This window comes from Rhinolophus sinicus, chromosome X, assembly GCF_036562045.2.
Source record: "Rhinolophus sinicus isolate RSC01 chromosome X, ASM3656204v1, whole genome shotgun sequence".
NCBI lineage: Eukaryota > Metazoa > Chordata > Mammalia > Chiroptera > Rhinolophidae > Rhinolophus > Rhinolophus sinicus.
In genome coordinates, this window is record NC_133768.1 from 14,482,056 (window position 1) to 14,496,957 (window position 14,902).

Genomic DNA, 14,902 nt, shown 5'->3' on the forward strand with positions numbered 1-14,902 from the left:
TTAAGGGTACAATGATTTACACATCAATCTACGACCATGGCAATGGATCCCTGGATGCTAAGTCAGGTTTCTTCTATCTTGCTATCCCCTGAGGTTCATAAAGTCTGTGTGCTTAAGCAAGAAAATTGCCAGAAGGTGGCACTATTTATTGAGGAAAAACAATTGTGCTATTAAATCACAATTTTCCATCAGGACTGCAAAAAGCTGAATCCATTGGGGGCTTTTGACTCATCAAAATAAACTACAGTTCTCTTTCTCATGGAGAGTGCTGGCTTCACATCGTAAAAGTTAGTCTGCAGCTTTGTCTGTTGTTAGCTCCATGCTGGCCTTTGGGTTTTCAGTCATTACAATGCTGATTGGGGGTAATGTGAGTGACCACTTTTTTTCCTCCAGAAAACAGCCAATCAAAGGAAATAGGAAACACTTATCCTTCTCCAAAGGGGAAAATCACACCATGAGGGGAGTCATTCTCTGCTTGTGGATCAATCAGTGATGTTATTAATATACTTAGTAAATTTTTAAAAATTTGCTGTACTAGTAAACATTAAGAAAACGTTAAGATCGTAAGCTAAGTGGAATTAAACATCGCCAATAATCAAATAATCAAATAGGATAATAGTGTGGAAGGAGATTTTCCAAAATGTCAGAGTGGTTATCTTCAGGTAGTAAGATTAGAGATAAATATTTACTTCTTTGTATAGAATCCTGGATATTTTGCAATGTACATAATTACTGTTACAATCAGATTGTAGATTAAAGCTATTTGAAATGTAAGTAGTATTCAGAAAGATCTAGAATGCAAAGATCTAGAATGAGAAGTAGTCACTGCAAAGAACAGAAGGCAGACAAGGTGTCTGGATCACAAGACAGCCTGGCTCTGCCCTCCTGCCACCCACAGGCTGGCTGCTGCCTCCCTGCAGCGCCATCTGTCTTTCCCTTTCCACCTCAGTCCTCCCGATGTGCTTGCAGGTTCTCCAATGCACAGGCCTTTGCCACCACCACTCCGGTGCCTGCCCTCCATCCCTCCGACTAGCTCCTCTGACCCTCACGAGTCTGCAAGCTCGAAGAGGCAGAGCTGGCCTTGTAACCCCTTGGTGCCCCAGGCCCTAGCCTGCTGCCTGGCCCAGAGCAGCTGCTTGATAACACATTTGCTGGGCACACTTGCATTAGTCTCAAGCTGTCCAATGGAGGGCCCCGTGGACAGTGGCACCTTGCACAAGCATGTCTGGCTGAGGAGATGAGGGAGGCTGAAATGCAGGCTGGATGCCACCGTGACCTGGGGCTGCAGCCATTCCAAGGATGAGGCCCCTTTTGTAATTTGCACAAAGGTGCCATGTGGGTCTGGGTGGCCCTGTCTGCAGTGGTCTCTACATGTCATTGATGTGATGGGTGAAGCTTCCCAGGTGTCCTCTGGAAGCAGGTAACACAAACTGTGATCAACATAAAATAGTGTTCAGAATTGGTGCCTACCTTATGTGTAAACCCACTGGATAAAGGACGATATTGTCATGACGAGTAGAAACCCAAAGGGTCAGTGTGGAGATTAGAAGACAGAAAGCTGCAGAGTAACTTTTTATAATGTGTAGTCATCACTGTTCATCAGAAAGAAAAGTATCACCCAGCATTTACTACAGTCAGGAAAATGTGCCTTTTAGTAGAACACAGGTGGATGGTCATTCTCTACCATAAAATAGGTAGAATACACCTGAAGTCATTTTCCCTTGCTCTGCTTTCCAGGTTCCAAATGACCTCCCATTACTAATTTTGTTTTGCTAAATGCCTCAGTACTGGAAAAGGGATAACCTGAACATGTAGTTGTGGAAAATAACTACCCAGCCCCCACCGTCAGCCCCTCCCCACCAACACACACACATCACACATAGTAAAAATGAATACATTTGCAGGAAATCTAGGCCTCTGACAGAGAGAAAATCGTTCCTGTAGGCTCCATGGCTTGATCTGTATAGTGAAGAACTCTCCATTACCTGAAAATGTACCACCCAGGAGGAGGCAGTGGGGGGTTGCAGGGAGGCTGAATCTGGGGTCTTGTCCCAGGCGGAGCCCAGTGCTGTCTGAGCCCTGACAGGTTCCACAACCTCTCTGGGTGAAGGCACACAATTTCAGAGGCCCCACCAGTCCTCTGACCATGGGCTTGTGGGCCTGATTCAACCACAGAACCCCTAAACCCAAGGGCCCGTATGACAGCTTCTGCTGGGTTACGATCTCCTGCAGGCCCTGCTGACTGGGGAGAAGAGGCTGCTCTCTGAAGTCTCTTCCTCCTGCAAATGCAGTAAGGAAGCTTTGAAGCAACAGCAACATCTGAAGGACAAGCAGCCTTGAATCGAGAATTCTTTTCTTCTAAACATGAGACATGTACAGGGAAATCTTCCCATCAAGACATGTAGGTCCATCAGCACCCAGCTTAGGAAACTGGATAGAACAAAACTACCTTTGGGCATCTTCTTGGAACTGGTTAGTTTCTCTCTCCTTGATACAGAATGGCTTCTAAGTGGTTACTCAGGCTCTAGTTTGGGAATGGCTTGATTCAAAGGAAGAGCGTCTCAGCATCTCTACACACCCGCCCCCAGGGAGATTCTATCTGGTTTCTTCCTCTGTGGAAATGTGTGATAACGTGGTGCCCAACAGTGTTTTGTGCTTTTCAGGGCTCACATGGCCTTGGGCTCAGGTAGGGACAGGTATCCATCCTCTGAAGGTGCTCAATTGACATCTCCCTTGGGCGCCCCTGGTCAAGCATGGCTCCAAAGCCATAACTCCTGTGACAGACAGGAATATTACTGAAGGCTTTACAAACCACTTCTCCTAGAGAAAAAGTGTTATGTCTGGACAGGGGATGAAAAATGCCAAAAGCCCAAGCACCATCTCACTTCATTCCCCATAAGCAGCTCCTGGTTACCTTGTGAGGCGGGATGGCATAGAGTTCTGGAACCAGGTGGATCCCGTTCTTGCCCCTGATTAATATTCCCTCCAGGGCCTCTCGGTATTCTTGGACCTGGAAAATAGTCCATTCCCCCATGGTATGAAAGAGGGGCCCTTAATGCTGTAACGGCAATGCCACATAGAAAAAGAGCTCTTTTGGCAAACAGATTAGAAATAGGACACAGGGCCAAGAAATGCACAAATACCTTCAAGGAGGGCAAGAGGAACTGGGACTCTTGCTGACAGTAAACATTAGGAGGAGTGAAACACAACTGGTCTTTTCTGTGTTGTCCTTAACTCGTGACTTAAATAGTTCCCTCTTCTCACATATTTAAATTTTCTCTCACCAGCTAGACTATAAGTTTCTTGGAATGGAGGCCAGATCTTAAGCAGCGTGTCCCATTTCCACCTATCGGTAGTTTTCCACTTAAAAGGTCCTTATTCAAACATTTATTGCTCAAGAAACATTTGCTGAACGAATCTGATGAGGAAAAGGAACTATATGTACTATGATCCATGTACCCCTATCTTAGGATGTGCTATTCAACATAATGAAAGCTGTTGATGTGAATATTTCCATTAAATTTAAAAGGCAGTGATAAAAACCTATGTATTCAAAGGGAAAAGAAGAAAGAAAAAAAAAACCAAAACCCTTAATCAGCCACCTAGCTATTTAGCACATCTCATCTTTGGAGAGCTTAGTCAAATGCCTTTCAGATCTCATTTTCTTTTCTTTTGAAATTTATGGACAGCAAACCACGAGTAGTCGTGCATCATTTTAAAAAATGTCATTGGGCAGCAAGTGGAAGAGATAGCACAGGCATGAGGATAGTAAATTTTGTAAGACCTAGAAAATAAGGTCCTAAGCGGTCTTTTATGTCTCCTTAGCTTGTTTGTTTGTTTCTGATCATTGTCAAGCCTGTCCAATTGAAATTCCAACTCAATCCTTTTGAGATCTTTCAGTTCTGTGATAGAAAGACAGGAAACCTAAGACCCAAGATCATCACTAAAGCCTAAGAGTAAGAATCAGCAGTGGGGGAACAGTTACATTTCAAGCTCACTGCCATTTCTTGAGCCCCTTGGCATTCCTGAGCAGAGGCAGCTTTCAAAAACTAAAATAAATCTTAGATTGTTCACCCTACTCCAACATGTGATTTGAACAGGTTAAAAAAGTGGTAAAGTGTTGAGCTTGTTTGTTAGTCATTCACATGAACTTCAGGAAGACAAGTCTGCTCTGCTCAACAAAATGTGCATGGTAGCAAATGCTAAAGAAATCTGTTTTGAACAAGTGAATGTTGCATTAACAAACATTATGTACTAGGCACAGATCTCTCCTCTATCAGGGTCCTTTAACAGATAAGGGGGAGATTAAATACAGTTACAGGTACCATGCTGTTATAAGAGCTGTGGGGCATATAAAAGGGGCACCTGACCCAACTTTCAGAGTCAGAGAAGGCTTTCTGAAAGAAGAGGCACTTACAATGAATCAAATGAAGGAGGGAGGGGAAGTTGGGGGTGGAAAGCATGTCCTGGGCATTTGAGAGGAGGGAGAGACAGCGTGACCTGTTCAAGGGATTAAACAGGTATCAGTGTGCTTGAATCACAGAACTCAAGAAAAGAAGTTAAGTAATAAGAAATTGGGCTACAGTGGTGTAAACAAGGGCCAGATCTTATAGGACCCTACAAAGCATGGGAAGACCTTGTATTTCATCCCCAAAGCGATCAGGAAGCCTTTAAACAAGGCACTAGCATGATGTAATGTGCCTTTTGATAAGCTCACTGTGGCAAGGTGTGGAAAAACAGCAGGGAGGGAGGCTGGAGGCTGGGAGATCAGTTAGGAGGCTGTTACAGTAAATAAGACATTAGCTGAGAGTGCCCTTAAACTGGAGCTAAAGACAGCAAAACCACCCACTGGTGTGAAAAGAACAAGAGCAACAACAGAACCTGTCTGTGGTAGATCGTTTGGTGGTCTCTCACAAACCCACCTCCTAGTACTCATGCCTTTGTATGGTCGCCTCCCCTTGAATGGGGGATGGCCCTTTAAACAGAATGCAACAGAAGTGACACCTTGCCCACCTCTGGGTCTAAGCCTTTAGAAAGCTTGGCAGCTTCTGCTTTTATCAATGCAACACCCAGCATTCTCTCACCTGAACGGCATCACTGTTGAAGACCCCATCTATTATGAAATACGTCCAGAACACGGGCCATTCACATTCAATGTTTTCAAAGAGCTTGAGTTCAGCAGGGTCATAATGCAGTCGGTTTGGGTCCTGGAATGAAACAGAGAAACCTTCGAAAAAGTGATGTGAGATTACATACAGAACACCACGGTTCCTCCCTGGGTTTTCCTCGCTTGTCTGATTCAAGCAGCTTGGAGGTTGGTCTGATTAGGACTCTGCTCTAGTGGGGAGATGCTATTTTTGTGAGTTTTCCAGGGTAAAATTTCAGAAAAGTAAATCAGAAATGTACATTCCTTGGTACTTTATTATATTAAGCCTCCTCTATTGCTAACAAATAAATAGCAATTGGCCTCTCACAGTGCTTGGCAGACTGTTTTATTAATATCATTATATCGGTCACTGTGGCAAAGAAACCCATGGAGGAGGCCATGGTTGGGACTTAAAAAACCGTGTGAGCTGCAGAACTGTTTGTCCTGGTCTACAGGCTGGTTTTAAACCACCAGCTTGCTGTCCTCCTGAGGATCTTGCTATTCGACTGCCTAACTCCAGGCTTGCTGAGTGCAAAATTACGCCTTCCCTTTCCAACATTCTAACATGTAATTATAATCAATAGAGGGAGAACACTACAGTGGCAACTTAGATATGAAGTGGTTAAGGAACCGTAAGAAACAATGTTTAAATACAACCTCTCTTGGGGTTTTATAACCATCTCGAAGGAAGCGACAACATCCGTAACGCCCCTAAAAAGAGAAAGAAAAATAAGTGCATGTGATGGAATCATTAAGAATTTCTTTGCCTTTTGATTTTAATTCCAGTCAACCCTTTGTCCCCTTTCCCATGAATGTTTTGGTAATGAAATGTGTACCAAGTGCTCTTTGCTATCAGTACAAACAGTTATTTTTAAATAATAAGCGAAATAAATTCAGGTTCGATCAGTGCTTGGGAGGAGATGCCAAAACATTACATTAGAATATCAGAGGTGCGAGAGGAATTACTGAGGGCTCAGTGTGTGCCCAGCCTTTCCTCCTGATTCGCTGTACCATGCAAAGATGCAAAAAGACCCTGACTGCTTGGAGAAGCCACCAAGGCAGAATGCTTGGCTTGGACTGCTTCTACCCGAAAGACTAGAAAGCGGAAAGGACATTCCAGACTCCTCACACTTAGGCTCTGGATGCAAAAGAGCCTGCATTCTGCAAGGCTGGGCAGGGAGGCAGGTGGGGCTTCCTGCAGCTTAGGGCTGTCACTGCTGCTTTTCCTGCCACAGGCTCCAGTGTTTCTCTCCAGCTTCCTGGGTGTCAGGAAAGGAGGGCAGTGGCGGTGCTCTCTTAAGCGGATCGCAGCTCTGGATGACCATCCTTTAGTTTCTTAAGTGTGTGGGGGCTGCTCTAGCACTGGCTATGGAGGCAAGCACGTCTGGGGGCCAACCGTGTACTGTTTTGCGAGTCGTGGGAGGCCCAGCCTAGACCTTAATATATTTCATTCTCTGCATTAACTCCCTGTCTACTTTGACTATCTAAAGAGCTTCCTTTTTCTCCACTGAACCCTGACTGAGACAGCCACCTTCTTTTGAGGGATATGGCTGGAGACACTTTAACCCCTATTTCCAAAAGCTACAAGCATTTTTCACTGAATCTAAGTAGGAACATAAACATGCGGATTTTGGCTTAGGAAACTTACATTCTTTGAATATTTTACCGATAACTCCAATTGGCTGGAATATTTAATAACATTCTTACTTTGGTGTAATGTATCATTGTTACATAGTTACTCAGAGCAGGGATTTTGTTTTAACCGCCACTTAACGTTGGGATCACCAAGTCCCCTGAAATTGTGGGTAAAGTTTGAGGCTAGTGGGACATGTGCGTTTTTTTTTTTTCCTGGCAAGGACTCTATAGCTTTCAAGAGATTTTCAAAGGAGTGTGTCTGTGATCTCTAAAGGGTTAAGAAGCTCTGCCTTAGAGATATAGGCGTGGTATGAATGGGGGTTCAAAGATGACAGCTTGGGTTCAAGCTCTGCTACTTAGGAAGAGAACCAAGCCACTTGATCCCTCCGAGACTGCGTTTGCTCACCTGGAGACTCAGCTTTGGTACCTCACTCTGTGAGGCCACTGAGATAAACCACGCCACTGACCTCATGGAGAACTGAGGCCTGCGTGAGCTGCTCCATGTCATAATGTGACAGTGGCACTGGACACAGGGCAGAACAGCACCGGTGTGACTAATGCTTACCTGGAGCTTGGAAATAATTTCATTTTTGGTCACATTCACAAGGTTCACATCTTCCACTGCAAAGGCCGGGAAAGAAATAATAGAAAGAAGTCCAGCGTCAATCTCTTTGGATGTCGATGCTCTTGGCAGCATGGAAAGCAGAATAGACTGAATGAAAAACAGAAGTGGCTTTACCCTGGGAAGCACTAAGAATCACATATAGTATCTAGAGACCATGACTTTAGCCCAAGGGAACATTCAAATGAGTTTGCCAATTTTGATTAGAGCTTTATCCTACCAACGTGGCCCCTATGGGTAACCTCGTTTACCCAGCCAATGATTCCTGTTCCTTGGGGGAGAGTAGGAGTTTGGGGAGGGCACAGTACTGCTTGGAGCCCACGCTGAGAACTGCTTCTCCCTTCCTTCTAAGTCTCCTGTTGACTTTGCTGTGCCTTCAGGACATGCAGAGGAGGAACGAGGGGCTCCCTATGTCAGCAGGCTAGGGTGTACTGGCGACGAAGACAGAGACAGAGAAGAACACACATAGAGGGCCAATACAAAGAAATGTCTGGCTTCTGTGGAATGCAACCAGTTGGACTACCTGAACCAGAAACCACTTACAGAAAGAGTTAAATGCAGAAGACTGCAAGAACACTCGGGCAAGACGGTAAACAATGGAGTTACTTCAGTCCTAGAGAGAATAAGGCACTATAATATGGCCTCGATTATACGGGGGTTGGATTAGGCACTCTAAAATAAAAAAGTTGAGATTATAAGGAAATGTTGGGAAGGGAAGGAGTTAACCCTGAGATTTAACATGTACAGACATGAGGCTAGACCCCTGCAAGCATAAGCTTATTAAATCTTCCATATGAAGAAGGAATTCGGGTGCTAAATCCAATTCACACATGAGGACTCTAAGACTGAATACAGAGACTTACACCTACAGGCACGCAGCTAGGTTGCGATAGAGCTAGGATTCCCAGCCAGGCCCAGCTGGCTACAGGATCACACAATTTCCACTAGACTACACATCTATTAGAGGCACACCAGCTTGCCTCTATTAAACCATACTCCAAGACATAGCAGATTCCCCATTAAGGACTATTTAGGGGAGGAAATGGAATGGGCTGGAGAGTGGGGTAAAATGGGATGAAGCCTTCAGCTTCAGAATAAAGCTTCATTTTCTATAGCTAATAGACCCCCCCAGCCCCCATTCCTGGTTCTTTAACTAGTCATGCTTCCCTAGGCTCTCTCTGCCTGGAAACACGCACTCCCACTGGAAGCTCGCTGCTTGTAAGTTTTTATGTATCTGACCCCCATAGCCTCAGCACACACTGGGTCCTCACTAAATAAGAGTTTGATGATTAACCAGTTAATTGGTGACCTACTGTCTGCTTAATGGAGTTCCCAGATCTGCATCAAATTACTCTTTTCTCTGATCTGCATTTCATGGAGGTTCTAATTTGCCATTTCCCCCCATCTCATCTCTCCAACACTACACATCCCACCCCTCCCCACTCCCTTCCCCAAGTGAACTCATGCTTGTTAGTCATTCAATTTGGGGGCATCGCGAAATAAACCTTAGAGAAACCACCTACGTGCTCAAAACAAATGAAACAGATTTTGCCTTCAGCAAAACAAGGTGCCTTGATTGTTGACGGCATATACAGAACACTGCTGTGTCTTATATTTACATGCTACTTTCCGGCTTGCAAAGTGCTCTGACGAACTAAGTTGGTTTACTCTTATCCTTAGGACCACCTTGTGCAACAGGAGGGGAAGGTCCCAATGTGCCCTACTGTATGGATGAGGGAACTAAAGCTCAACGAAGCCAAGTGCTACCAAGCTAGAAAGGGGAGGAACCTGAACTGGAGGCCAGGTCTTCCCTCCACGGGTCTCCTTTCATGTTCTCTGGAACGCACGAGGCTGAGCTGTTACCTGGCAGTGTTCGACCTCGTCGGGCAGGACATGGATCACTGACTTGCGTCCTCCATGGGCTCCAAAAAGATCCAGTTCATCAATTGCCTCAAGTGCTGCCTACAAACACAGGTCTTAATTGCTTTTTCTTCCTAGCGAACATACACGCCCATATCTAGTATTCCTTTTTCATTCAACAATCTAAGGGACATGTTTTCCCAAAGGTGATGAAACACGTTAAAATCCAACTAAAGAGTCTATTCTCTCCTTATTTTCAGTAGATCAGAGCTTTCCTGTATGTTGCTGCTCATTGCAGGAACAAGGAAGAGAAAATAGAAAAACATTTCCCCAAACGGAATGAGTATTCTACCAAAAAATGAAATATTAAGAGGCTCATAACTTTGTGTGTTGTGGTGGGTCATTAAATTCATGGCTGGCTTTTCTTTCACTTATTTCAGCGGTTAACTCCTAACATTAGCATATCTGGCACTTAAGAAAATTAATTCTTTTAGTATTAAGTATGTTTTCTGTCAGTTGACCTCAACAGAGCATATTTATTGTTGCTTTAAAAATTCTAGCTCTGGAGTCTTTACTCTGTCCAAAAGTACACTTCAGTCTTGAGAAGGCGGGAGGAAAGAAAGCATGCTCAATGTCTAGGGCAAATGACGTAAACTGGTGGCCGGCAGATTGAATCTGCAACACGGGTGTGTTTTGTTTGGCCTGAAGACGTTTTTAAAATGACTTTGAATTGGAATATGTTTAGAGAGTTCCCAGTGTCCTCAGTATTTTGTCCTTATTTTTCTATCTTGCCAACTTCACTTGTTTAAATGTTACTCACCTGACCCTACAGACTTTTGAACTTGTGAGCTCTGCCCTAAAAAGTGGTTATACTCTTCAGCCCTCTTTATGACCCAGAAAAGAAGACTGGACATCATACATCCAGCTTCTTAGACAACAGCAAAAGCTTAGACCTGTGGGTGATAACAATGGATAATGAGGAGGGAACACACTTATTGTCAGGCACATGCAGATTTCAGTGTAGGAAACCTACATTCTTTACATGTGATTTCAGTTGGCTGGGGTACATGTGCCACTAGAATTTCATGCTTGCTGTTGACTTTTGAAAAATATACTAATCAGATTAAATCTAAACTTCTAATGAGAATCAAATCAAAGCAGTAAAAATGCACAGAAGGAAGAACAAAGAGGACGAGCCGTCACCTTGGCCATTCCTACAGAGCTTGCATTCAATTCTGGAATGCCCTGATTAGTTTTATCGCCACGTTCCCACATTCCATAATCCTGTGGGAGAAGAAAGTAGTAATCAGAGCAGGAGAAAGAGGTACTTGAGAAGTGCTATGGAAAAATGATTCCTTTATGTTATGACAGGCATAATGGAACAGAAATGTCTCTTCTCGAAGACTACCAAATTCATGCCTTTACACACTCAGGCTGTGTTCCTCCTCAACTGCATTTCATTTGACCTTTGTGCAGAGTTTTGGAAGTAAATCCTCAGGTGGAACCAAAAATGCATGCAAAGTGCTCTCAATTTTCTTATTCCTAAAAAATACTAATTCGTAAGAAACTCCTGATTTGTAGAGAACAGAATATTTTATTTATCTTCAAATCAAACAAAACGCTGCCCCTCTAGTTAGTGAATTCCTTTGAACTTATATTAAATTGTAAGATGAAATAAAGAAACTTTAACAAATGGGTTATAAAATAATTGAAGCCAACCAAACCACTTAAAATAATTTAATATCTATTTCTAGCATTACCTCTTGGGGAAAAAACAAGGCTCAGCAAGTAACAGGAGCCAAAGTCAAAAAGAGGCACAGAACACTGAACTTCCCTGTTATTTTAAACTGATTAATATAAATTGGCTTAGAACACTGTCCACATAGGAGACTTGATGCATGCATACCTAACTTCTATAATTCATATTTTCTCATAAGAAACCTAAGCAGTGGATACTGTTTTGAAATAATGCTACATGCGCTATTGAAAGAGTATAACCCAACAAGAACAGGACCAATGGCAAAATTTCAGTATTTATTATTTGGTCTCCAAAGACAAACATTTTTGAAATGTGGAAATTTAGACTTGGACACACTAGAGTGACTTTAGACTCTCCCCTGGCTGTGCTGGCCTTGTAGCTGCGACCCAAGACTCCTTCCTTCAGTAGTCCTCACATCTGGGTCTTTCCACGCCCCAACCATCTTCACTCTAACCCCAGAGCTAAGTGACTCACCCTCAAAAACTACTCTGATCAGCTCACTCCCCTGCTTAAGAAACTAAAGTGATAAACTGTTTATCCATCCCTAGTGGATCTTGTTCAACACTCTCTCTGGATGGTCAGACCTCCATTATCTGGCTTCCACTCCCTGCACACCCACAAATTGGCTTTATTTTCTACCATGTTCCAATACTCAACTTTTACCCTAAGTTTACTCCTTCACTCTGCACCCCCTTTCCCCAAGGGGCCCTCCCCACACATACACACACACAGCCTGCTCCTGCCTCTGTGATTGCTCATACTAGTCGCTCACCCTTTTCTCTCTGTTCTGCTTATCTAACTCTACTCATCCAAGTTCCAACTAAAGTCCCACCTTTTCCACAAAGACTTCTCAAGTTTCTCTAGGCCAGGGTTTGTCAGCCTCGGCACTACTGACATTCACTGCTGTGGGGACTGTCCTGTGCACGTAGCATGTTCAGGGGAGTCCCTGGCCTCCACCCTCTAGGTGTCAGTAGCACCCTTCCCAGGGTGACAACCAAATAGTCTCCAGACATTGCCAAAGGGAGCCTCGGAGGGGAAGATTGGCCTTGGTTGAAAATCACTACTTTAGACCCGGGATGGGGGCGGGGGGGTGGGAGCGGCAAACTATGGCCTCTGGACCCAATCTAGTTTTCCACCTGTTTTTGTAAATAAAATCTATTTGAGATACAGCCAAGCTCACGGGTTTATGTGTCGACTATGGCTGCTTTCGTGCTACCATGGCAGAGTTGAGTAGCAGCAACAGAGACCGTTGGGAACACAAGGCTGCAAATATTTACCCTCTGGCCCTTCACAGAAAAAGTTTGCTGACCCTTGCTTTACTCCACAGTGTTTTTTTTCTTTCCTAAACCAAACTCTACCCTTTCCTTAACACCCTTATAGACCGCTTTGTACAGTTGAGTTGTTCTCTAGAAGTGAGTGAGTCTCTACCCTCCACACCAGACAGAAGCTCAGAGGAGCTGGGGTTTATATACATTTGCACCTGCACACACCTGGCCTGGGGCACACATCTGGCTCTGGCCCCTCTACCTATGGGCCGCCTGGGGTGAGCCCCAAGGCACTGCAGCTCCCACCGAGACCCTGATGCTGCTGCCGTCACGCTGATTCAGGCCAGTCTATGTACCTGCCACAGGACAGTTTAGGGTCTTATTTAAAATAAGCATAATGGATTCAAACAGAGCATGTGCTGCATTCCAAAAACATGAACTGTGCAACTGTACCAGGACAAAAACGTGCCCTTTGTGTGTGGAGGCGACATAATCTTACAGCTGTCATCATGCTAATCTGGTCAACCCCAAACAGCCTGGCCCTCGGAGAAGTACATGATGTTTATTCTTTTTGACAACTGCAAAAGTAACAAGGTTGATACTTACAGCGACTTTATATGCAGCTTCTATGTAAAAAACAAGATTCTGGATGAAGGCCACCTCATCCAGGGTGAAAATAATACGTAAACCTAGTAAAGAAAAAACAAACAATGAAGTTATGTTGTGAAGAGAGAGGTGCTAATTACAAATATCACCTTAGGAAAGAAATCATTTTACCCCGATTTTCATTTTTCTTACTAGAACATCAAAAATTAAGTCTGAAGTAAGTTGTAACACTTAATGTCTAATCTCGGAAGGAAGGGAGGGAAGGAGGAAGGGCGGGCTGCACTTTTTGTGTGTGTGCCTACAAGCAGCAATGATTGAAAGAGAAGGTGTGGGCCTTCTGGTACATGTTGGATTTGCAGAGAAGCTTCCAACAAAACAAGGATTTTAGCCCAGGGTAACCAGACACTGTCTTTATCCTTGAGTGAGCCAAAGGGTAGATACTTTACCCCAAGGGCAGATAGGGAAAGTAAAGCCCCCAACTTCAGGAGATGGCCTTCACCCCCTGGAAAGACCAACTCCCAGGACCTACCCGGGGGGCTGCATCTACATGCTAAAGCAGGCAGTGACCCAGAGAGCTGGAGTTTTGTTTGGGTCTTTGGATGTTTAGTTGGTTATGGAAATGCATGTATTTTTTAAGTATGAATTCTTGAAGCTGGTACGGCTATGGTAAGATATGTACTCTTACATCACTGTGGGGACTTTTAACTAGTAAACTGTTCCCAAAACAATTTGGTAATATGTATGAGTAGCCTTCGAATGATAGCTAACTAACAGAAGGAAGCAAACAGGTATGGGGTCAAAGTTGGTATGGAAACATTACTTATAGCAGCCAAAAAAAAAAAAAAAAAAAAAGGAATAAAGGAACAGCTAAATTGAGTGTGGTTTATCCACTGATAAAGTCCCGGGGAAGAAAACTTTAAGAGGAGGCATGACACTGTCTGTAGATATTTCAACTGTTGAAGGTAGATCTGATCGAGGTTGATCCAGTAACCAGGTGACAGTGACAGAAAGGAAGTTTTAGGATCAACTAGAGTGATGCTAATAGAACTGGCTCAACAGCCCTCGTCCTGCAAGGGCTCAGGAGGCTGGTGGCACATCCCAGAGTCAGTGCACATAATATTATAAGGAAGTGTGATTTCTCTTCACAGAAATAGCTTATTTTGAATACCGATCAATGTCTGCTCCTGTCCGTCCCCTTCTGGATTGTCACTCCCTGTACGATGGGCTCAAATGGCCCTGGCTCACCAGAGGCAGTCATCTGGGCCAGGAACAGAAGGAAGAGGGAGGTGGCATCCACTTGGAGGTGGCCCCACTGGTCGTCGCCCACTACGGTGCCGCAGGTGGCGGTGTTGTACTTGGCGTGCAGGCTGTCCTTGGTACTCTGCGTGTGCTTGAACTTCTCCACTTTATCCACCTGAGGGAGAAGGCAAGCCGGCTCTGCAGAGCTGAGGGGTTCATGGTTGGCAGAAGCCACACCTGGGCTCAATCTCCTGGATGCTGACCTCCTATGTGCTACCTCTGGGAGCCAGCGGGATGGAAGGCAGCGGATGTTCACTAATGGGCACCACACAGAGGGTTTGTGCGGGGCATTCTTCCTGCCATCGCCAGGAATGCCCCAGCCCAGGGGGATTTTAACCATCTCTGTCAGGGTGAGGGGTCAAGCCAAGAGGTTTCCTTGTCTGTGTATCGCCAGCATGAGCTGTGACACATGTAGGCACTCAGAGGGAGGGAAGGAAGACGACCTGTTATGTTGAAAGGAAAAGAGTAACTGTGTCTTTGAAGAACAGCCGGGCACGTGCTAATTAAGGGTGGGGATGGTAGTATAGTCATCTTTGCACCTGTTGCAGATTCTAGTATGATGTTCTGTATACAGTACGTGCTCAACGAATTGTTTTATTTACCCCTCACTGAAAAATATCAGTAAATAGAAATGTCAAGTTTTAAAACTCAAGAATTTCCATTCAAATGAAAAGAAACCCTTTTACAAACTCAACAGAATAAATAATAGT

General features: G+C 44.3%; 1 protein-coding gene across 11 annotated transcripts in view; it reads right to left on the bottom strand.

Annotated features, from left to right (window-relative positions):
- PHKA2 (phosphorylase kinase regulatory subunit alpha 2) overlaps positions 1–14,902 on the bottom strand; it is a 70,044-nt gene that overhangs the window by 30,224 nt on the left and 24,918 nt on the right. For all 11 annotated transcript variants that reach the window (XR_002139492.2, XR_012493325.1, XR_012493326.1 and 8 more), the window contains 8 exons: positions 14,139–14,307; positions 12,894–12,976; positions 10,467–10,547; positions 9,267–9,365; positions 7,347–7,493; positions 5,804–5,857; positions 5,085–5,207; positions 2,915–3,010 (listed from right to left, as the gene is read on the bottom strand). Coding sequence is in view for 7 of the 11 variants with exons in the window: in XM_019755392.2 (XP_019610951.1) it covers positions 2,915–3,010; positions 5,085–5,207; positions 5,804–5,857; positions 7,347–7,493; positions 9,267–9,365; positions 10,467–10,547; positions 12,894–12,976; positions 14,139–14,307 (852 nt within the window). In the remaining 4 variants the exon portion in view is untranslated. The remainder of the gene's footprint in view (positions 1–2,914; positions 3,011–5,084; positions 5,208–5,803; positions 5,858–7,346; positions 7,494–9,266; positions 9,366–10,466; positions 10,548–12,893; positions 12,977–14,138; positions 14,308–14,902) is intronic.